General features: G+C 35.4%; 1 protein-coding gene across 1 annotated transcript; it reads right to left on the reverse strand.

Moving 5' to 3' along the window:
- Nucleotides 1–2,045: 2,045 nt before the first annotated feature.
- LOC137402257 (NFX1-type zinc finger-containing protein 1-like) lies at nt 2,046–24,244 on the reverse strand. Its single transcript, XM_068088754.1, has 9 exons — nt 24,189–24,244; nt 22,021–22,136; nt 20,177–20,399; nt 13,082–13,236; nt 11,846–12,026; nt 9,023–9,237; nt 4,671–4,760; nt 3,517–3,558; nt 2,046–2,209 (listed from the first exon to the last, which is right to left on the reverse strand). Exons 1-9 carry the CDS (start codon nt 24,242–24,244, stop codon nt 2,046–2,048), a joined length of 1,242 nt encoding a protein of 413 aa, XP_067944855.1.
- Between the last annotated feature and the right edge of the window lie 1,412 nt (nt 24,245–25,656).

The raw sequence follows: 25,656 nt of genomic DNA on the forward strand, positions 1-25,656 counted from the left end.
AAGACTTGTGAAAAATGATAAATTTTACAAACAAACAAAGATTATCCTAGCAGATATTCTACTAAAAACTGAGCAAAGAAATAGAAATGGTTGGCTACCAGTTCCCAATAATCGACATTTTAAATACGACTAGCCTTCGCTTATTGCAAAACCGTGTGAGTGAAAAGATCGAAATATCAATTGTACTGTAGAGCAATCTAAACGCTAGTGTTTTGACTCATACAACAAAAGAGCCTCTTTAACTTTTTCACTACTGCGCTAAATTCGCTATTCTGACTTGATTAATTCAAACGGATTTTCGAAAATTCGATATACTGCTAGTATTTATGCAATATCTCGAGAATCGATGCAGTTATTGTTTTACTGTAAAATGCATCTTATTTAAAACAACATTTTCTACAAGATAAGTACCAACTTTTCAGCGAATCCTTATTTTTATTGCATTGACGGTAGCAATCTGGTTTTTTCCTTTTGAAAAATAAGTAGAAATGGATTCGTTTAGCAAAAGGATTTTTGACTGGTTGCACGTGATTGACTATTGGTTGATTCGTGATAATTGGTTGCTTTGTGATTGGCGACAAGATTGTTTCGTTGGAGACAAAATTTGATTGGTCTAGCTAATGTGTAGGCTTCGTAATGAAAAGTGAAACCCTATTGATTAGCCTATTCATCGGCTCACGGTCTGTACTTCTATTACCACGATTCTCGATGCATCAGCTCAAATAAAAAGCTGCATATAAACCTTATATATCTATGGTATTCCAGCATCGGGTAGCGTGTGTAAAAACCCTGGCGGCCGGCATACTGGCCTTTACATGGCTCTGTTTATAAATGCAAACTAGCCGGGCAAACCGATAAATAAATTAATTCTTAAACAGAGCGTTAGACTAGAAGTTTCACTTCCATTTTTATCATTTTCGAGCATCTTTACCAACTTTTTTTGTCATAATAACATTTTTAGTGGGACAATGTAGTGAAAATATCTGATATGACCTTGATATGACCCAAGTGTTGGATGCAAAAAATGACAGTCATGCAGATGAAGAATGATGTGATACTAAGGATAATTTTGCTGATGATTTTGGGACAAAAAACGATGATCGGTGTGTCCTTAACAAATACGATGATATTGCAACATTTTTCAGAATTTGTTAAAATTGTACAAATTTTTATGGTTTCAGTCTAAATTGCGGAAAACATTTTATTTGTTGATATTTGCGGTGTTGTTGGACTTGTTTTTCTTTGTTTCGCAAAGTATTCTTTGATTATCAGCTGATTTAGATATATTTAAAAAGTTTCAAATTGTCCTACTTTTTGACAAACTGCCCAGAGATACTGTTAGACATCATTGACGAGGATGGCCAGGATTTCAACGGCTAATTAGAAACATGAAATAGCCATTGAAAGTGAAATGGGTTTGAATAGTTGATCCTCACGATAATTGTATGAAAGATTAGATAATACGTAACCAAAATAATCAAAAAAATGTTTCGTCATGGTGAGTAACTGAGGTTTTAATTTCCATTTTCCTGCATGAGAACTCAATTTTTTATTTCGGACCTCACACTAGTGCTGGGAACGAGTACTTCTTGGCCAACGAGTGTGGACTCGGCCCTTCTCTTTCAATTTTTTTGAGCATTGGGTAGCTGGCAGTGGTTGGCACGAGTACTTCTTGGCCAATGAATTTTTGGGTATCGAGCTTTTGATACGGGTTATATGTCTAAAATTTCTAAACATCAGACATATCTTAAAGTTTGCAATGCATTATAATTCTATTCAATATATTTAATATTTTTTACAATTTTCTACTGACTGGCATTCGTGCTCGCAGCATTAACAGGAGGGTTATTAAACAGTAAAGAGCGCAGGGCGCAATAGACCGAGTTTTTGTTCACTTTACTTGACGGATCCATGTACCAAAACTCAACTCACAAATCAAATCCGAACTCGCAAGATCGAAATGCCTAAAAATTCTACTATCCGAGACTCAAGAGAAGATAAACCTGCGAGTTCAACCGGTTTTATTACCCGTGCCCAGCACTACATCACACTAACTCTCTTACAGTTCCACTTGCCTCACATTTTTCTTTTTCAGTCATAAGCTCGCCATACATTTTTCTGTGTTCATCTGCTGCCTTTTCCTTGTGGTGTTTTATTAAGCAACTTTGCATCAGCTCACTTTTGCTGCCACCCCCTATTCTCAGTACATCTGCATAACAAACAGCAAGAATAAAAACCTGCATCAAATCCTTTATCTCCGTAGCTGACATTTTACAAAGGCCGAAGATGGTTGGGCAGTCAGGTAGTCTTAGAGATCAATAGCAGTAAATTAAACAGTTTCTGCGACATTGCAAGCCGAGTTTATATAACCGCAATGATGCTATCAAATAATATGCTATAAACCTGCAAATTGGTAAGGTATATAGTAATAATCTATCAAATGCTACAAATATATATTTGAGAACAAGTGACATAAACAAACCATACTTATAATACATTTAGAAGCAACAGTGAACATTTTTGAAAAAAATTGCTGATTTCGTTTGGAATGGTAGTATCTTTTTCTGACTGTCCAATACCATCCACAATGTTTTCTGACCTCAACTCTTTTTCTGCACTGCTGAACTAGTCGTTATTAATATTCAAATATGTTTTTGGCAGAGCAAAAACTTTCAGCCATGTAGGTGCTAAGGATGACTTTTAGCCTAAAATTAGTCATTCATATACCATATTCATAACTGTAAACCGTTTTTCACATATGTCAAACTATCAAGATGCGTTAAACGAGGAACTACTATTAGCCTGATACAATTATTAATTATTTTCTGTGCTTTCAAAATTTTACTGAACAGACTGAAAAGCTTTGGAACTGGAATACGGGTGTCAATACGAACAGAAACACCGAAAGAATTAATTGTTGTTATTTTATTACATTAATATAATTTTGCGGACACATTTCCACTGATGATTTGCTATTATGAATTCCTAAAAATCAAGGAATGTCAAAGAGGTGGTTAAATAAAAGTGGCGTTCAATCAAAGAGTGGCGTTCTATTTTTCAATCCTTTTTTTTAGAGTGGCAGTCAAATAAAGATGGTGCTCAAATAGAGGTTTTACGATATTCTTTATTTTGATAGCTTTATCGTTGCTACCCAAATATAATATGTTGACTATATTTATTTTATCTTTATAATAACATAGTTTTATCGCTAGTATTTATGTATAGTTTCACAGGTCTATGAGTTGAATGATCCACAGTACTAGTAGTGATCTTATCAAATGCTTTTAAATGTAATGAGCTGTGATTTAAAAGCTATTGACATTTCTCATGTCAGGAAGAGCTGATACATGACTTTTTGTAAATCTAGAATGCTGCCGGACTCGATTTGACTTTGATGTCAGCAGTTAAGAAGTTTGTTTCAATTAACTTAAGTTAACTCGCTGCGATTCCTTATTAGTTGTCCGTAAATCATGCAGAAATTCTATAAATCATGTCTGAATGCCTCGAGAATCTTACCTGATTGGGATAAATACTTCTTGCTTGATTCAGGACGCTCGGCTGAAACAAAGTAAAAATACATCTATTCAAAATCAGTAGATAAAACAAAGGTTATCTTACTGTAGAGGTGGAACGAGACAGGTTTTTAAAGTTCCAGACGAGACTCGAGACACTATCTTGTAAAGATTCGAGACTCGAGACAGGAGACAGTAAAATAATGAGCATTTGTTGATTTCACTACACAAGGACTAGCGTACTTAATGTATAAAATTGTTAAACTTCTTTTTAAATTGAATTTTCTCCTGGTGTAAACGCTTTGAATACAACATTTTAATAGCAATATGCATGTATTTTTTGTAAACAAAAGTGACACAAACTGCTCTAAAATAGCAGAGTTATATATTTTTAAGAATTTTGAGCTTGATTGGTAATAATTATTATAAACATATTGCTTTGTGCATGTATATTTGTTTTAAGTTTTGTTTGTGTATTAACTGCATTATGTGAATTATATTTAAATTGTACTCATGAAATTATATTCATTACTGTATATATTCTTATATTGAACTAACGATAATGTCATTGTTACCCAAACACGGACTATGGTCGACACGGTCTTTAGTTCGTTTCTCGGTGTACGGGCAGGTTTTACTCGCATTTGGTAGTACATGTACACAAAAGAGGCCCGAATTATATGAAGAGCAAATGGTGTTTGGACACGATACGATAAAATACAGATTTTTTATTCCGGATTTTCCGGAGGGTAATTGGATACAACCCGGTATCTGTTTTAAAGACACAGAACCGGACTACAATATATTAACAGGGCCGTTGTTCAGACTACATGATTAGACTCGGCGGCCAACATAATCAATAGCAACAGGTAGTAACGAACCTGGTATAAGTTTAAAGGCAGTTACCCACAATCCATTACAATATATGGAGTTGTTGTTACCGCGAAAGCCATGTTTTAACAGCCGTGCGCATGCGCTTTAGTTCTATTTCCTGTCTCGAGATTGGTTATAGTTAGGTCGAGACGAGACCGATACGAAACAGGTCGATACTCGAGACGTCTTGTGTCTCGTTCCACCTCTATTTTACTGAGTGACTTACCAAGGTTTAATAAAGCTCAGTAACTATCAGGCAATCTCTTCAAATAATATTCTACATACCAGGTCCCTCATAAAGCTTGAGGATTCCTTCAAGAAACTGGTCCAGAGCGTGGTTAGTATAACAAATTACTAGGATTGGCTCAAGCTCAGCTGTAGAAAGCAATAGTACAGTTTGAAAGGTTTACAAGGCAGCTATGAAACACAGAATAAAGTAATGAAGGCCAGTTTGCCATTTAATGTAATCACAAAATTTGTTCAACATGCAAAAATATTATCTGCATTTATCTTTGACGAATTATGCTAGCAATTAGAAAAACTAATGCCAGCTGTAGACATTTAAACTGTCATTTTAGAAGATGTACACACACCTGAAGATAATTCAATTAGTTATAGTGAAGCAAGCTTTTGGCATCTTAGCTAGTGATTTAAGTATGCTGGTTTTTGACATAGATATGCTGGTTAGTGACATAGATATGCTGGTTAGTGACATAGATATGCTGGTTAGTGACATATATATGATGGTTAGTGACATAGATATGCTGGTTGGTGACATAGATATGCTAGTTAGTGACATAAATCTGCTAGTTTGTGATGCTCCTTCAGTGTACAGTCATACTTCGACTTACGAGCTTAATGCGTTCCGAGACTGAGCTCGTATGTCAATTTACTCGCATGTTGGTGCAATTTATTTATATATAGAACAATTAAATATATAATAATTGGTTTCTATACTCTGAAAAATGCAAATAAAACACTCAAAACAAGATATTGTAACAGAAAAAACATGTTGGTTATTGTCCTAACTTACCACATGCTTTAAAAAGCAACAAATAAAAAACAATGCAAGGAAATGTGATTAATTAAAATGTAAAATTAAATACATGCAGTAGCAGCTAACGCTAGCATTTGCTAGGGAGGGAGATATAAGTGTTATTCTTCATTACAACAAATGAATTTGATAAATTTGGATTTTATCAGTCTTAAAAACAAGCTTAAAAGCAAACCTAAAAGCAAACTTTCATTTTTCGTAATTAAAATTTCTTCGGCGTTCATAGTTGGAAGTTAGTTTCTCGCTGGTTAGCTAATTTTTCCTTTGTTTCGCTTTCACGACTAGCCGGCCGTTTTAAGATAAACCTATCTAAGGATGTTTGCCTTTGTCGCCCTTTCAACGTGTTGCGATTAGGACGAACACTGGTGTCGTCACAAAGGGTTAATGCACGACCACTAGCCAACTTGTCCGAAAGTCTATTTTTATAATTTTTATAGATAGCACCGGCCTTTTCACAGAGGCTTTTTCGCCTTTTAACCACCGGCCTTTTCCCCTTTATTGAAACATCGTTTCAGTTACGCTGTTACCGGCCAATTGTTTATCTTTTATCCAGTGCCTGAGCAGTCTCTCCATCAGCGGTCGTGAAGATCGCTGCATCGTTTAGAAACTATGGTTAGTCCTTTTGCAAACCAAATGCCCAGAATATAATCCTTCTGTTTGATAATTGTGGATGTATTTCTGTCATATTGCTGAGCTAGATCAATCACGCATACACATTTCGCATATTTTTCAATAATTCTCCGTTTAATATCAATTGTTATCATTTGCTTTTTCTTTGCATTATTTTTCATTTTACTGGAAAACTTTCGGTCTACGCACAGTACTTTTAATTCACATAAATCTGCACTGAAAATTGCGCACAGAAAACATGGTACAAAAGTATAACCTGAGCAGTTGAAAAATACAGAGTGATGCTGTTCTCATAAAACACCTCCGGCATACTTTGCAACTGACTCACGTGCTCGTATCTCAAACATTGTTCGTATGTTAGTGCTAAAACTTGCTTAAAAGCTGGCTCGTATCTCAAGTTTCTCGTAAATTAGAGCACTCGTAAGTTGAAGTATTACTGTAGTTAAAATTGTAAGAGTGTCAAGTTCTCAGCCAAACCATCAACAAAGTAGTATTTTCAAATTGTAAATCAATGTTTATCAGCAAATTTATTATAAAGTTGAATATATTTAATTGCAATAAATAATTTAAACAGTTCAAATATTTAATTGAAAAGTAACTAAAAAATATTCAAAATATCATTCACACTCGGATAGATAAAATTCACTAAAAAGATAATTAACCCTGGCTTTACACAGACAGGCAAAAATTAACTTTTCATTACAAATTAAAGAACACAACACTGAATTTGTATAATTGGGTTGATCCTAACAGGTTATATTTATAGCATTACATGTTGAATTTTGCCAATTTTTCAGATTGAAATGCGCCAATTTATGCTATTATTATAATTATATACTTGCAGAATTGAATTTTTAGCCTAATAAACAATTATTAGACCGATTAAAGTTGTTAAACCGATCAGGAAATAACTGCTGCCATTAAATCTTTATGCACTGCAAACATACATTTAAGAACCAGAGGCTAAGACTTGATACATACGGTTGTCTAGTGATGAACCTTTATTCCTGTACAAGTTATCCAGAAGAGTTTTGATTATTCTGAGTCCAACGTGAGTCTTTCCTGTACCAGGTGGCCCTAAAAGTAGTTATATATCACCTTCAAACTAAATATGTAGCTTTACTTGCTGCAAGCAGACACTGGACATGTTTTAAAAGCATCGATGCATAAACAGCGACTTTGTGCTTTTGGCACGACAGATTTAAGCCCAGTGGAGACATGTGGAGCCGCAGGGAACAGAATATCATTCTGTCACCGCTTATGCTTTTCCTGAGAATTGAACCTCAACCTCCTGTTCATAGGGCAGGTGCTCTACACCACTAAGTCATGACAACTCCACACATGACACGACATACTGGAATACGCAATACAGTTTCCAACTTCATTTACATGCAAACCGACAGGCAGTTAACTAGGCTATCAGCAAAAGGGTTAGCTTAACTTTTAGCAATAAAAAAAGTTATCATAAACTTGTATCAAAATATAAAGTGTTTCTCGCCTCTGAATTTTTTATATTATTTTTCAGAACTTTTGGGCTTTTACTCACTTTTACTAGAGCGATGTTAGATTAGTCTGAAAAATATAGCAAAAGATTTAGCATGTCTTGTATTTATAGAACAAAATAAAAGTTGCCTGCATTCCAAAGTCTAGTATGGTGTTATTATAGTATTGCAGTAAAAACGCTACTCGCTAGATTACTGCCTTGGTTCTTTGCCTTGCATACCATCAGTACCTCGGCCCAAATAACAACAAAGCTTGTAACATAAACTTAGGCTTCTCAAAATAGCAGGGATCTTCCCTTGCTGCAGCAGATAAATTTGTTGCTAATGAAAGCAAACTTTAGCAGCTTTGCTATAAACACTGCTCATCAATCACAATAGTGGCTAGTTTGCAGTTGTGCTCTCTTTGCATAATGGTCCCTCATGGAATATCAATCATGTGCGATGCCATATTTGCACAAGAATAGATGTAGTACGACATAACAAAAAATACAGAAAAGTCAGAAGTGAAATGAATAAACCAAGAAAAAAATCTGTATATTCAAAAGATTTATAACCAATTAAAGAATTGTTTTGAAATATTTAATTACTGGTTTATCTATTACAAGCGAGAGTGGCGTCTTTCATGTATAAACAGTTGTTGTGGTGTGAAACCCTGTCTATAGTCATTGAAAAACTAATTTTACATGAATCCATCTTTCATCTGAAGCTAATAAATTAGAACCAGAACAGTCTCCATTATTAAACTCTGTCAGCTGATCACAGAGCATCAGTTCTACTGCACTGATAAAGAACAACACGTATGTTTAGTCGTGACCTTGTAGCACACCCTTGGCTATGCAAATTACACCTTTTGACAGAGAGTAGCTACATTCATTGTATTTACTTCATTGCGTTTTTAAAACACCATGATCACACAACTAAAACTAACAATATCTGTGACTTTTCAGGCCTTGAAAAAGAGTTTTTTTCAGTGTTTTTCACAAACAAAGATTTTTGTTAGTGTCATCATATTTAATGTGACCTCGTTTTACCTCGATGAAGTCTGTGAATTATTAAACTATAAAGTCTATGATTACAATTATATTAAATTACATATTATATTATTTTGTATTATACTGTATCATATTACAGCGGTTCATATCAGTCCAAGTCATTCCACAGCATACCAGATCACACAACTTAAAATCACATCATATCATAGTATATTATATTACATGATGCTATATCATAGTAAATTATATCAGCAAACAATAAACTTTGGCAGCAAACTAAGTGTACAACTAAACTAATATCAGTCACCCTGTACTGAATGACAAAGTACAGCTTTGCTTTAGTGACCAAAATACTTGCGTAAGACAGAAATTTAATAAAAAACAAAAAGGGTCATTACAGTAAATAATGGTAAATGTTGAAATTTGTTTCTAATTTTAGTAAACTTGTTTTTAACTCACCTTGAATGATGGACAACTCCTGAGAAAGAGCAGAAATGTAAGCTTTACATTGCGATGGATTGAGTCCAAACTTAGCAGCTGTAGACGGAGAAACAACGACGTCTCCATCTTGAAGAAGAGAGCTGAGGGTGATGTAGCTATTTTCATCAATAGGCACACGGTAATAGGAAGCCATGCTTGCTGAAGTATTTGGTGGCCGTTTGTCTTTTTCACAGCTGCATTGGAAAAGTTACATGTATGCATTTAAGTAGGTAATGAAACGTTGAAAAAACAGCCCAAAAAATTTAGCAAACTTTCATCCATTGAGAATAATTTCAAATGGCAAATTTTATATTTTCAAATTTGAAATTTCAAAAAATTTAAATTTGAAATTTTATTTTTTATTTATTTATTAAATTATTTTTTTATTTTGACTTCAAATTATTTAAATTTAAATGATTTGAAGTTGAATGGACCTTCTATAACTTTCGAGACTTTCAACCAATTATCATCAACATTATTGTGAACATTTGTGTCTATTGAAATACCCACATACTTCACAATCGTGGTCAGTAAGGAAATTACGTTACCTTGAGCTAAGATAAAGTTGTACACATCAGTAACTACTGTTGAAATATGTACTGGTTATAATTAGCTGCTGTCGTGTGACCTTGCTGATAACTGTCCTACATATTGACACTTGGTTTACCCAAACACAGGAGCTTTAGTTCTATACAGTGCACCCTTGAACTGTGACGTCTCCGTTTTATGGCTTTTGTCCGGTTTACAATGCAGAACACAATATTTTCTGTCCTTTCCAAACGACATTTTTTCACCAAACTTGGCGGTCAGTGTGCTGAATATGTTGGAATGATGAAGTTGCCAATATGCTATTCACCGAAATCTCTTCCACAACATCTGAAAGAATTAGGATGCTCGCTGTCTCTTTCAGTTCAGCGTTATTCGTTATAAGTTATAGTGAAAACGAAGCCGGAAACAGGTAATACAGATTAGGACGATGACAAAATTTAAGTTTAGTTTAGTAAAATCATAGTTTAGTAAAAAATACATTCTATATTTAAACTTTAAGTGTGTGTTTAGTAAGCTAAATTCATTTTAGGTTAAACTTAAAGTTTACGTTGTTACATAGTGTCACAAAAGTCTAATGTACTGAACACATTGCTATTAAGTCTCACTCACACCAACATTGGCCAATACCAGGCCTGTATTCCCTGGTTGCAAATTGGGGCGGCTAATGTTAGGCGACTAGCTATGAGCATCTGGGCGTTTGGAGGGGCGGTATCAGCCCCTCAACAAGTTTCTTTCATTTAGGGCCTCAACCGGGCATCTCACGTAAAGTTTTAAAAGATTTTATCGGAAAGTATAAACATTTTCTCTATTATTTGAGATTTGTTTGTTTTAGGTGATGTGACTGCGAGAACATTTTCAGATTAAAATAGGCTAAACTTGACGGCAGTTAAAATGCTCAGAAAAAAGACATCTTTTTTATTTTGAGCATTTCAACAAATATCAATTTTGCCGATTTTATTTTAAGTTAATCTGAAGGTTTTTACGCTTTCGTTGGGCCATTGCCAAACAGATGTTTGGTAAAACTTGACCTTTTGCAAACCTTTATAAAAGTTGTTAACAAAAATATTTTGCTGATCATGATAATAACGACGCCAAAGAACTATTAAAAGTTGATGTTTATCTCTATGGCTTGGAATAAAGTGATATTCTACAGCGATAAAAACCGTTCCCGTAGCCGTCGGGCAAATAACTGTTCGAGTTAATGATGTTGAAGTCGAGTTATCTAAAGCAGTTTATCATTGCGTGGGAACGGACCAAACAAATCCGTTCGAGTTAACCAAGTGTTCGTGATAAAATTTTACATTTTATTCGAGGGCAAGTTATCCGAGTTTGACTACACTTAGCCACCAATAATTCCTAAAAATTTGGGGCGGTTCAGCCGGCCAGCCGCCCCAGGGAATACGGGCCTGGCCAATACGTCTGTTTTGAAGGTAAGAACTCCATACAGTAGCCTACTGTACATAATAATGTTGCATTTTATTGCAGATCATAACTACTAAATAGGTATTTGTTATTTTGTGAGTGTAGATAGTGAAGTACAATGAAAAATACGCTTTTTCCATTGTCGTATCACGTTTTTGGTTAGGTTTTTCATGGTATAGGAACAGATTAATTTGTATTTAGCTGTTTTATATAGAAAATATGCTTTGAGGTGCGAGAAAGTCGACATACAAACACAGTCCCAAAAGGCATTAAGCTTGTATGTCGAGGTACGCCTGTGCATCTGAACAAGTTGCTGGACTCACTGAAATGCTCAAAACTAATATAACAATCTATGTTTATTAATCTCAGTGTTCATCACTTCGTTTGTCTGTTTGTTGGTCTATCATTCGAGCGTTCAGTTATAGTGATAAAGTTTTAAGAATGAAAACTCCATTGCCCACTGGGTTCAAACTCACGATCTCTAGGTCTGCAGGCAGACCTTGTATCCACTGGGCCAAACGGCTACATTGCCGTTTAATGGAATGATTGTGGTCATACTCATTACATCAGTTAAAATACGCACACTTTAAATGTTGGTGAAAATACTATTGATTGCAAATAGCAGGTTTGAAGATCATGATTGATATCGTGAGAGATCAGGATGTGTAACGTAATGATTACAAGCTAGCTTCACGGCTCTTATTATAGTAAAGATTGAGAGCAGCTCAAGTTACTAGGTCAAGTTTTTCATATTTGTTGGGTAATTATTTTATTACCCGTGCAACACCTAGCATTCATCTAGTTAAATACTAAAGTTCAACAGCTACTCACTATACGATGTATCTCTCTAGAGGCAGTGTCTCGCTGTGCATGTCTTGGAGTCTTTTGAGCACATGTGTGTATGCCTCGAGGTACGCCTCTGACTCCACAGCTAGGAATGGTCCAACTTTGTTGCTCATCGCCCTGTATACCATCTGAGAATCTGCCATGAAGCTGATCTCAAACCCTTGCTCTATCAGAGTATAATACATTGCCAAGTCAAATTTTAAAAAACTTAATTCGAAATTTGCAAACCCTTAGAACTCCACCTAACAAGCATCTGAGCATTTTATTTTATTCATAAACCACTGCCATATATGATTACTGTTAATTACTTTAAGGCCCATGACTGACACACAGAAGAGAGATACAGCTCTTAATATAAGGACTATTAAATCATGACTGCCACGAACAGCTTTTATCATTTTGTAAGGTAAATATAACTCGCTGATTCCGATTTTGTACTCAAAATAAAGATTGGTTCACTAACTTTCAAAGGCATGAAGGCTTTTTTACAGCGTTTCAATATTGGTCTCGCAAACGACACAATCGAGACAACAAGCTCCATCTATAAATACGTGACGTAGCCTAGCTTATCAGGGACGGAAGTTGGGGATGTTTAGTCTGAACTAGAATTATACAGATGGCTGTCTTAAAACCCATTATTATTTAAACTCAGCCTTCAAAATATTCTCAGTCTTTTATAAAAAGTAGATAATTTAATTAAAATTGCTCGTAGTTTGTCACAGGACGTTTAATAGGCCGAACGCCAAAAAAACAAGCTCAAAAGAGCGCGATAACAACGCTAGCTTGTGATAAAATCGCGTTTTTAAGTCTATGTAATGATACCCATTGCACAGGCTGCCATGGATGCTCAGCAAACTATTGGGAAAGTTTGACAGCTGCAATCTTTTCTGACGTATCCGCATGGCTTCGTTGATGCCTTTGGTTTATGGTGCACATAATCAATGAACAATCATAGAGAGTACAACACTGATATACGGTGATACAGCATGAACCAGTCTTTACCAGGTTTCTGGCAGCAAGCCGCAATGCATTGTCATCGCTAACATTATTAGATGGTGTTACGGTGTGTGTAGATGAGAACAAGTTATACAGATATTTTTTTGGGTCTCATATGTGTTAGAAAAAGCTCTAGTAACAACATCTGTAATTTGAACCTCTGCCTTTTCACATGGGAGTCATGCTCACACGTAAGTCATGCTCGATGCAAAATCTAACACTTACCATTTTTAAACATCCGCGGAGAAGACTTCGCAACGGTTGCAAAGAGAAGATTACTCCGAAATCCATCAAGCGAGAGGCAAAGTAAAGAGCCTTCTATGAGATTTTTGCTAAAACCTTGACATATTCTCCTAGACAAGGACTCCTCCATGTCTAACCTGTAGAAAGAAAACAACTTGTTTGGGAAAAAAAGGAGGAATGGCTGAACCACTAAATGGGTCATCGCAAATATTTTCTCGAAGACAGCTGTCAGCTGAACTCGCACCAACTGAGTTCACCATTAGAGGGATTCTCTACATGATAAAAATTGTAGTGTGAGTCACTGCTTTTTATTTTATTAGACAGATGAGAAATCAAAGGCAGAAATGCATATAGAAATAGAAATAACTTAAGAATAAATAATGAGTAACAGAATGAATAACACCAACAGCTGAAAAGATGACACTCACCATCAACAAATGTTAATTTTATGTACAGTAAAGATTGGCTTCATGTACTTTTATGTCAAAATTTGGTAATTAACAGAAAACATAACTATATTAATGTAAAATACAAATATACCAAAACATCTTTAAACATATAGAGACCTACTAATATTGTTCATGCTAATCCTTACAAATACTGAATTTGAATACTTTTGTTACTAAATAATAACGGAGCTGATCTCGTCAATATACATGTAATTATACTATCTCTATTAATAAAGCCTATTTTGTCTGTATAAAGCATTAGTAAATTGTTAGTATGCGTAAATGCTAAACATTTCCATATTATGCGGCTGATTTCATCTCAACTTCACATGCATATACTCCGTGCCTTCCATCAGATTGCTAAAAATATTTAGTATCAAAACTCTGTCTGGTTTCTGAGAACCAGCCTCTTAAACCTGCAGGTTATCTAATTAAAAATAAAGTGTTTTTGCCATTGGCTAAATTGACCAATTAGCCAATGGGAAAATTAGCAAATTGGCTAATTCGAGTAACTTAAGCTAGTAAATTAACCTTGTCTAAATGTTTACTATAATAAGAGACATGAATCCAGCTTGTAATCGTTACGTATGACGTTACATGCCACACAGCGTCGTTATGCGTATTTTAACCAATGTAATGAATATGACCACAATTATTCCATTGTATAGCAATGTAGCCATTTGGCCTAGTAGATAAACATCTGACTGCAGGCCTAGAGGATTTAAATCCTGTGCGAAGCGGATTTTTCCTTCCTAATACTTTATCGCTATAACTGGACATACTAATGACAGATCAACAAACAGACAAATGACAAACAGTGAGATCTACTGATATAATATATATACCCAATGTATTTACATTTATATATATAAATCTCATGTTTGTTTGTTTTTCTGTTGGTCTTTTTGTTGGTTTTTTGTTTTCATACGTGTGTCCATTTTTAGCGACTAAAATCTAGCAATTAAAAATTTGCTCTGAAGTAAATTTGAACTCGCAACATTTAAAATGCAAGTCTACAAGCAAGTGCACATAACCACTAGACTAAGCTGTTCTTATCATTCATTACTAACACTCTTTTACATGTAGGTATATCCTTATTGCGATTGCACATTAAATATCGTGCACGTAAAATAGATTGCGCATGCTTATTATCACTTATTATTAATTAATGAATATTACCTTTTATTATTGTTATTTTTTAAAAACTTTTAAACCTTTTTTATACACACGAAATTATAATTTCGTGTGTATTTATAATAAAAATAATTTCACGAAATTATTGTTTGTTTTTTTCTCGTAATTTATTTGAACCGCACAAAAACACTGTATTCATGATATGAAGTTTCATAGTTGAATTGGTGAATGTTGTACATGTATATGTTAAATAAACATGAGTTTTTTTACAGAAAAACCTTTTAATTTCTTGGGCAACGTCAGACATTTATCTAGTGCTTATATATATGGTATGATGAGGAAGTCATTTGAGTAAACATATTCTCTAGTTGTGGATCACAGACTAGTAGAATAGTTCACCCAGGCTAATTTGTCGTAATGGCTAGAATATTATATTGCTGAGTTATTGTCTTTTTGTTATGTTAAAACAATAATATGGTGTAATTGCAGTGTAGAAATTTGCACAGACACTTAATTGTGATAGGGTAAAGGCTTGGACTGCAACATATGGGTAATTTTCTTGATTCTGATTCCGTGATTGTGATTTCTGATTCTGTTTCAGCGCTACTATGCATATACACTCTTGCATATATACTAATTTACAGCACAAATTTTTATTTAATTAACATCCACTGGATGACATTACAGACTTGTTTGAATAATGTTTTTTATTTCGAAAAAATACCAAATTTATAAACATTTTCTAGTCCTTAAAAGGAAATAAATGATTTGCGATTTTTTACAAAATGCCTACTGTTAACAGCTGCGATTTTATATAATTATATTGAAATCCCTCGATATTTGAATTAGATATTCTCAAAATTGTTTGCTCAAAATCCTGTTTCATGAAAGCAGAGCATGTGTTAATAGGATTTAAACAAATGACTCCTGAAAATAGCTAATTTTTAGGGACAACTTTTCAAGTTTGCAGTTTGTGTAAAGGAAGAATTTCTTGCTAACACACTTAACAATCTGATTGTAATGAATTGAAGGAATGCTGAGATTTACTCATGGATACAAGATGCGTATCGCAACGCGCATGGTATCCTGGCTTTGCTACATGTACTAGCTACTGCCAATTATGGATTGGCAAACTTTATGAGGGGGAAAACTTGATGAAGGAGGGGAATTTTATGTAAAGGGGAATCCCATTTCAGAAGATTTTGAAAGAAATTTAATGCATTAGCATACGGCGACCACCCAGCAGTCTGTTGATTTTATAACATCGATTAAATTATGATGCATTGCATTACAATTTAATAAATAATTTAATTACGATTTAATTAATAATTATAATTGAATTATATTTAAGAGTTCTAGACCTACACCAAGCAAGCTTTTATCCTAGCCTCCAACCCCTCGGACAGACGAAAGAACGGACAAACAGACACCGCTCATATAGTAAAGATAGTGTGTACTTATAACTGTTGGTTTATAGCTTGAGCGCCATACATAACTTAATGCCCTGTCATCGACGAATCAAGCTATGTTTAGGAATTGCCCATATGCATTTAATTGCATAAGCATGTAGCTGTAGCTTATGTTTGCTATAATTCCACCAAGTTTAGCCGGTAGTAAACAGTACATCTATAGGAAGTTACACAGTCTCATATATGGCATACTTTTAAACACTTCAGATCTAGATTCATCATGATAATGTTTAGCCAAAACACTTTTTGTGAGCTGATTATCTTATCCATGAACTCATCTCTTTTGTTAGAAAATTGCGATAAGCGGTAAGCCAAGAATTATGAAAAATTTTTCAAGATTCATGAAAGAAGGGTTGTTTAAGACATCTTTGACATATGATTGGTCAAGATGGAGAGCTACATGTTGATGGGACCTTTACTATAATAACAACCGTCTGTCCGTCTGTTCGAAGCAACAACTAGAGGTTAGGAATAAGATTTCCTTGTGCAGGGATCAAACTCTCAACTTTCAGCATTGCGGATCAAAACTCTATCAACTTCACCAATTGACTATATGATAGATTTCCAGAGTAACTGTACATATAGTTATTACACCTGATGGACGCTCATCAGGCTCAACTGCTGGGGCACTACTATTCATTATGTTTCCATGACATGCATGATGCACAAATTTGAGCCAATTCGCAAGTTAGCAGCATCATGGAAACGGTATAAATCCGCAAGCTAAGCGAGTTTTTCGATTCGCAAAACTTTATCGAAGCCATCATGCTTGCGAATAATGGAAACAGCACTTGCAAATGATGCGCATTAAAACACAATGCCACGCCAGCTATTCAATTTTAAACACTTTCAATACTTCCGTTCTTCCTTTATTGATCAAGTATCATGTGTTTACGTCGCTAACATGTGCGTCGCTAATTATTAACTTATGGCGTACTATTCCTCATGTGTTTTCAACAAGGCGTTGGATTCAATCCGCATCATGTAAATGTCCATAGAAACACTTAATTCGAACAGTAACGCAATGTGCACACAACTCCAAACTTGCATGATGTGGTTCATAGAAACATAGTGATTATAAAAAATAAACTTGCACAGAATTTTAGTAAATTCTATCAGAAGTATGTATAGGTAAATAATTTTATCATTTATGAGTGTTTTTAATGTTTGAGGTGATCTGACAGCCAGGATGTTTATAGATTAAAATCGAAATTACTCGAATGTGGTTAAAATGATCAGAAGAAAACTATGTGCACAATGAAGTCACTAGTTGCTATGGTTGCTATAGTTGATATCAGCTATTGTGTTCAAGTGGCAGCGTTACACGGTTACAAGTCTCTATTCTGTCAGTCTCTTTGCTGCTATAGACATCATAATCACACTTTCGCTTGATCTGAGAGTTTCAATCTTAATCAAGTTTTTTTCGGTTATAATCTTGAAACATTCAGGCAAACAGATCAACCCAAACAAAAAATAATCACATGATAGAAAAACCGAAACTTTCTGATAAAATCTGTTAAGTTTTTGGGTAAGTTTATATTTAAAAAATGCTTATAACACAATCATACTTGCTAGGCCGAGATTGCATCAGCATCATCAGGCCGAGGCGTCAGCATCATGCCCTTACTGACCAAAAATGAGGCAAAAGGTTATCTTGTGTAGCCAATCCTTTAGAGCCCCATACCTTATCTCACCTCTCTTTCATCTCTGCTCCATGAGTAAATATAGCTAATCATAAAGGCATTGATTGAGATAGTCAGTTTGCCAACAGCCAAGCTTATCTTGCTGTAACTAACCGGATGAAATAAAAGAAGGCATGCTAGGCAACGCTGTAAAAATACTCCCAGCTCCTGCGCACACCTTTATATAATTGTTCAATAAAGCAACAAATGTTATTGTTACTTTAGGATCAATTAACATTCATCCCTGACAATGTAAATTGATTCTGGGCATGGTGCCGCAGGTACAATGGTACTTTTTAATTTTCCTTAGATTGGATGTGAAAGCCTAGTACAGCGTATGATGTATGTCTGAGCTTTAGATAAACTAAGTTTTTACACAGCGATAGTCTCGTGACATTTCGGTGCTCCAGTACTGAAGTGCTACACCGGGTCGACAAGCAGATCGCGTTTCCATAGAGGCTACAGCAGAGCGATGGTTGAGCATCTCATGTCAAGATTGTATCTTTAAGAGGTCAATGGCGAAACAAATAGATTATAGCGTTTCAATTCGGTGTCAATAATTGTTACAAATACTTTGAAAGTAAAATACAACCTGATGACATTTATTAAACAGACGTACAGTAACGAGTGGATTGTGAGGAAGTGTTTAAAAACTGGACCATAGTTGGTCGAGATAGATATTATAAAACACTCTATAGTTGCATTGCCCGGCACATGGTGTAGTCTAAGTACCTTTAAACAGTTGCAAAACAAATAGATTGGCAAAAGTCTGTTACACAAATCATTTTTCAAGTGATGATTCAAAATGCTATACAGCATAATTATATAGCATAGCTATATAGCATCATATGGCACCATTGCCGAACTGATTTGTAAAACGTCAATTTAGGAAAAGTATCTCTCTGTATAATGTGTATAATCTGTATAATGTATAGTGTATAATGTATATACATATAGTGTATAATGTATATACATAAGTATTATACATTATACTAGAAATTCCCCTGTCATACAGCCCATGACCAAAGTGATATTGGAAAAGGAAAGGGTACTGATGGTTGAGAAATGCAATGTTAGCAGTCAAATGGCACTGCATATATATATACATAATATACATAATAGTATAGTGTATAATGTGTATATCTGTATAATGAAATGTGCACACTATTTTTTCGTAAAATGCGCACGACTTAATCGTTCTATTCTCTGTCGCTCGGCGTTTCAATTTCCGGTCTTAACTTTTATAAAAGTGAGGCTTAGCAAGTTTTAATAACGATTTTCGTCTAAATAAATCTGTCTATTTGTGTATAATCCGATCAGATGGGTAAGTTTTAAGATAATGTCGACGGTTTACAAAGATTTGGTAACGTATTTAAATAGGCTTATATGTGTTTTGTATCGTTATTATACTTTAATGACTCTACAAAACGATGGTTAAACTTGTTGATGAAATTTCGAGACAAGGGTTCGTCTCATTGTTGATGAATAATTTTTGGGAGTTGTGTGCACATGTGCATTTAGCATAAATCTCCCAACCAATTGCTTCGCTCGTGTGTGGTCGTGGGACAACTATCGGTGCTGCTAGGTAAGAACTATACAGAGGAATACCTTTGCTAATTGATTTTTAATAATGTCTCCTTGGCTCATTGCAATCAGAGGCTATGTGTGTGTCTGAGAGCACACACACAGCCTATAGCCTAAGATCACTAACAATAGCTGTGCGATCTTGACAGGACATGTCTGAGTACAACAAGAAGTATATTTCGATGACTGGAGACATACCCAAATGCTGAAAGCGATCTAAAGGTGGATTTTATTTTTGGTGAGACACCTTTTACCACCAGTGTCCTTTTGTGGAAATTGAATCCCCCCTCAATGGGATTACAAGGTGGCCCTCTAGACCACTACACTACAGCTACTCTCTAACTTCTTCATAGTTTTTTAAATTAAAATTCTAAAAGGTAAAACTCGCGAAGCTATTTTCAAAAGAAGAAAGTTTCAATTTGACTACCAACTAGTTTTACTGAATTCAGAAAAGCAAATAGAAGAAATGGCAAAAGTGGTTGCTCATAGTTGGTGATGAAAGAGTTTGTAACAACCTAGTTTAAAATAACACACTCTTATTTACATTTTGTCTTGAACTATTGACCTCAAAAAAGTAAAATCTATTATGGAAGCTGCTCGGCAGTTGATAATTTATTCTTCATAGCCAGCGTCAGCTTTTGAAAAAGAGGATTATATATTAAGTGATGAATCAATCGCGGTCAATGACCATTTGAGTGCATCAACTCTTATCAATTTTTGTTAAGCTGCAAGTTAACGTACTAAAGATAAAAGACTTACATGACAAAGAATGTCATTCCATCCTGACCAAAGCGGGGAGAAGTGATTTTCAGGTTGCGGTAAAGGGCTTTAATGTTTGCCGGTCGATGACTTTCAGCTGGAGTTTTTGGGCTTCCGGACTCAACTTCGCGTATCCTTTGAATACCCTTTTGTAAACCTGACACCATGTCCTTTCTGAGAAGGTGGAACTGGATAGATAGGTATTCCTCTGAGCTGCTATAAGCTACAAATAATATTTTATATCGGACAACTGGCATGGATACTGGCATTACGGCTTGGTGACACACATTCACTAGTGTTAGATGCTATGGTTTTTTGAGCTTTGAAGTTGTGGTTTTGATCGTAGGAATGAGGAGGATGTATTTACATGATACTCAGAAGTGGTTGCACAACTCCAATTGTTCGTAGCTGACGATTTTACATGCTACGAAGAAATTGTCACACAACTCCGTGCTTTTTATGTTAGCCTGTTGCGCTTTTATCTACAACAAGGCGCATATTTTATATCGCGGCTGACACTATTAATATGCGTCTAAGGTCAAATGCCAATGTCAAAATGTGCGACAATTTTTTTTTAACATTTGGAGTCATTTCTAAAATGGTGTTTTAAAAATATTTAAAATCTATTAAAATATCTTTAAGTAATGTTCGTTTAAAATAGAACTGCGTAGGGATGCTGTAAGGGCGTCACCAATAAAGATGATGACAATCCAATCTCCGATTGCAAAGAATTGCAATTGCAAAGATTATGCAATAGTACGAATATTGATGTTTACATCATATGCAGCACTTCATTGTTGATACATACAATGTTTTCAAAAATATCCCCCCTTGAATCGGAGGTTTGAATTGCTTCGAAGAATTAAATGTGCGGCGATTGACACCATTTACAGGCTACGAAGAAGAATAATACGATAAAAATTTGTAGCGTGTAACACTAGTGATATACGTAATACAAAGAAAATGTATAGCGTAAATACCTGCTCTGGCAACATACAGAAATTACTAAACAACACGTTGTGTTCACTAATAGATTGACCTTTGAACACTGACCTCGGTAATGTGAAGGTCATAACATCCTTGGCATTATAATCTTACATTATTATTAAAGAATTTCAGCTGCCCCAGACAGAAATAATGTTTATGCATCTATATATATGTATATGTTGTATATGTATATCTATACATATATATATACATGTATATATATATATATATATATATATATATATATATATATATATATATATATATATATATATATATATATATATATATATATATATATATATATGGGTATAAGTATGGGTCACATGATCAGATTGTGACTGGACGATTAGACCAAGCCGATACAAAACTGAAAAGTAGCGAGCATCTATATTTGATACGGGGTCTTCGGTAAAACCCGAAGTGTTTGTCATGAACTAGTGCTACGAGAAGTTTTATACTGAGCATTTTATTAGCCTTTAATTTCACGTGAGAACATCACGTGGCAAAACAATTACCAAATGAATTAACTACGTCAGAAAAATAAACTGATTCCGATCTATGGCGGTTCTGTGATGGCGACGATTAACAGTTCATTTTTGAGCTTTTAAGAGCTTGTAATCACATTTCCACATATTTTGTACCTACAACACAGCAGAGTAAGACATGGTGAATTTTGTGATACCAAATAACTGTAATATGAATTTTGTTGCAAGTAAACTTTTTGAAGTTAAATGTAACATTCGAAGCACTTCAGCAATATCTTTAGTAGTAGCGTGCACAACTAAATGTTAAAATTTGTTCTTAAATTTGCATTATTGATTTCTATACGAGTATCATTATTTTGAATTGATTACCTCCCCTTGTCTTATTCTTAGCGATCTCCTCATCTTGCTGAGCTGCTTGAACGTCAGCTTTGGTGGGTGCGACAGCGAGTCGTGTGAAATGACGTGCTGACGTGATGCCTCTAGAACTGAAAATAGAAACAAGTATATGGCTATAACTATTTATTTATAACTACTTATTTATACCAAAGTGTACATAGGTAAGATAATAAGTTAGACACAATACTAGAAACTAGCTTTAATGGTAATATACTTTATTTCGACTTTTTATCACATACATGTATACATATACTCCCTTCACAGATATATATATATATATAAAAAATTGTTTCCTCACCCCGGATACCCTGTATGGGTGGTAAGTTCTGCTTCAACTCGGGTCTCCTACCAGAGACCTGGGAGTTTGAGCACCCGCCTCAAGATCTTAACCGTTCCCAATAGCGCACTTTTCTGCAACTCACCTGAGTTGATTGTTGTTGGTATTTGGGCAAGCCACATTTTATGCGCCGGTGTTATTGCGCTCAGTGCCCCCAATGACTACTGGGATTACAGTTGTTCTTACATTCCAGCATTTTTCAATCTCTTCTCCAAGAGGGAGATATTTCTCTACCTTATCTTTTTCTTTGCTAGCTATATTGTAGTCATTGGGTACTGCTATATCTATTATAGTAGCCCTCTTGTTCTCCTTGTCCACCACCACTATATCTGGTTGGTTTGCTAGGACATGCTTGTCAGTCCTGATGTAAAAGTCCCAGAGGATTTTAGCGCGGTCATTTTCATTCACCTTACCAGGAGCTTCCCACCAGTGTTGTGGTTTGTTAAGGCCATACTCGTCGCATAGACTTCTATACACAACAGCTGCGACATGATTATGCCGCTCAGTGTATGCGTTTCCTGCTAGATGCTTGCATCCACTGATGATGTGTTGGATGGTCTCAGGTGCATCTTTGCACAGTCTGCATCTAGGATCGTCTCTAGTGCGATGGATTTTGGTTTGGAGTTGCCTTGTTGGGAGCACTTGCACCTGGGCTGCCATGATTAGCGACTCTGTATTGGCCGTTAAGTTTCCTTTGTTCAGCCACATATATGTCTGGTGAAGATCGCCAACCTTAGATATTTGTCGGTGGTAAGCACCATGAAGAGGTTTCGTGTGGCAGTCAACTTCCTCATCATCAGGGCGTAGGTCCATTGTAAGAGCAGCCGATTGAAATTCAGCTAGCAACTTATCTGAAGTGCCATGGAGGCTGCATATGCTTTGATGATTTGCTCCTCTTCTTTCACTGTCATATATATGTCTATATATGTATATGTATATATATATATGTATATGTATATATATATATGTACATATATATATATATATATATATATATATATATATATATATATATATATATATATATATATATATATATATGTATATATATGTATATATATATACATATATATATACATATATATATGCTATAGTCATGCTGCAGACAGTACTGTTTCGGCTATTGAAGCCTCATCAGTACAGCTCAGAGCTTAGGCAAGGGACACAAATCCCATTACCGATGAGAGTTGACTTCCTGCCATGAAACAACTAGGTTGCCTCACAGACTTTAAGAAAGTCAATGTGCTGACACCAGAGTACTTAAATCACAAAAGTGATGAGCATTGCACATCATGAACAAAGGAGATCTAATAGCAAATACAGAATTACTAACCATGGCACCCCAAAAGCAAGTGCTCCGAACTAGGTGACTCTAACCATAGATGTATTCTATTACACTAGAACTGATCCTAGATGCTGTCTGTTCAAGGGTGCATCAGAGATCATCCAACACATCATCAGTGTATTCAAGCGGCTAGCCGGACATGCATACACTGAGTTGCATAACTATGTTGCCGGTGTAGTGTAAAAAAGTTTATGTGATGAGTATGGCCTCAATAAACTATCCGAATGAACAAACATTTTTTGGTGAACCAGACAGATATTGTAGCGGTGAACGTGGATATACTGATACTGGTATATACTACCAATATTAGTATACACACATGTATATACATGTACATATATGTCACCCTGAACTTTACATATATAAAGTGTAAAGCGTTGAGAGATATACACATATATGTGACCAGAAAAATGCATTTTATTGCACTGGAAAATTATAATACATGTATCTTCTGCTTACCTGTTGTAAGGCGCATGTTGTTCTTCTAAAGATAATCTGCCCATAAACCTCTCCATTGCCTTCAAGTTTTTAATCCCCTTACTTTTCTACTAGCCAATGCTTGTCTATTTGAAGTTTTCACTGACGCAAATCAGACAGCTGTCAGCAAGGTGTTTAGCGTAATGACGGCATTAAACATTCTCTACAGGGGATTCATGAAAGGTATGGGGGATTCCCCAGCAGGGTTTTTCCCAAGCGTGCATTCCCTAAACGTAGGTCTTCGTCAACGATTACCATCCGTTCTCTAATTGGTTGCCTAGTTAATAGTGAACAGAGTCATGTATAGAGAAATAACTGTCACTGTAGGAACGTGAATGGATTCAACACGGCAGCTGTTTACTTCCGGTAATATCGCTCTTTTTATTCACTGTTTTATTGGAAATAATTAAGCCAATATGAGCAAAATACCTACACTTATTTACTAAAAAACAATGTTTTAAACACTGATTTTGAGGCTAACTGCAAACAGCTTAACTTTGAGTCATAATTGTAACAGCGTAGGCCAACCCCCGAAGCAATGATACACAGCCCCCATGGGGCTGTATATCGTTGCTTCCACGCACCTTTCGCCCACCTGCATTTAAAAATGTAAATGAAAGGATATACATACAGACTGGATCAGCGGGTAGATAACCTCTTCAGCATCTCAGATTTCAAAGCAGACACTTACCCCTAGAAGCCTTGTGGGAGAAATTCTATTTACAGATGATAGTGCCATGGTAGCACACTACTGAGTACACGCAACTGTTGATTAACAAATTCTCACAAACCGCTACCAAATTCAGCCTAAAGATCAACATCAAGAAAACAGTGTGCTTTTACCAGCCAAAAAAACTACTCCATGCAACTCCTGAGCCCACAGTGATCCGCATAGACTAAGGACCTCTTGTTGAAGGTTCAGACAACATATTGGAGTAGTAATGTTTTAAGCTCCTCTCCGGATGTAAGGAACTTTGCAAAACAACAGGAAAGGCATGTGGAGCTTTTGGTAAACTTCAACACAAACACAAGCTGTGAAACAACAAGCTGTTTCTACCAAGTTTACAGATCAGTGATACTGCCGGACTATAGACAGAGCGCCAAGTTAAAAGACTACATGTATAGGCCCACACATAGACCTATTAACTATGAACCCACACATAGACCTATCAGATTGCTAGGCTATGTGCATTGCTATGGAGCAGTTTCCATCTGATAGAAAAAATGCAACTAAGGACGGCCTAAATTGAGATTTAAAGATGTAACCAAGCGGAATATGAAGTGGAGGAATATCCATCTTATTTTCTGGCAGACAACAGATAACAACAGACTGTAATTGGTGGCTGTCATGAAACCGAAACCATAGCCCAATCTTAGTTGACCTAAAGACTCAGAGACTCTGTCCTATAGACAGAGAGAGACGGAGAGACATATTAAGCAAAAATACAGC

Source organism: Watersipora subatra, chromosome 8 (assembly GCF_963576615.1).
Source record: "Watersipora subatra chromosome 8, tzWatSuba1.1, whole genome shotgun sequence".
Classification (NCBI taxonomy): Eukaryota; Metazoa; Bryozoa; class Gymnolaemata; order Cheilostomatida; family Watersiporidae; genus Watersipora; species Watersipora subatra.

Excerpts from the sequence above, each read along its gene's own strand:
- LOC137402257 (XM_068088754.1), bottom strand. The coding sequence starts at position 24,244 with ATGGAGAGGTTTATGGGCAGATTATCTTTAGAAGAACAACATGCGCCT. Across the intron at positions 20,400-22,020 it reads TAAGAATAAGACAAGGGGAG|CTTATAGCAGCTCAGAGGAA; the intron begins GTAATCAATTCA and ends TATTATTTGTAG. Across the intron at positions 9,238-11,845 it reads CTAGAGAGATACATCGTATA|CTGTGAAAAAGACAAACGGC; the intron begins GTGAGTAGCTGT and ends TTTCCAATGCAG.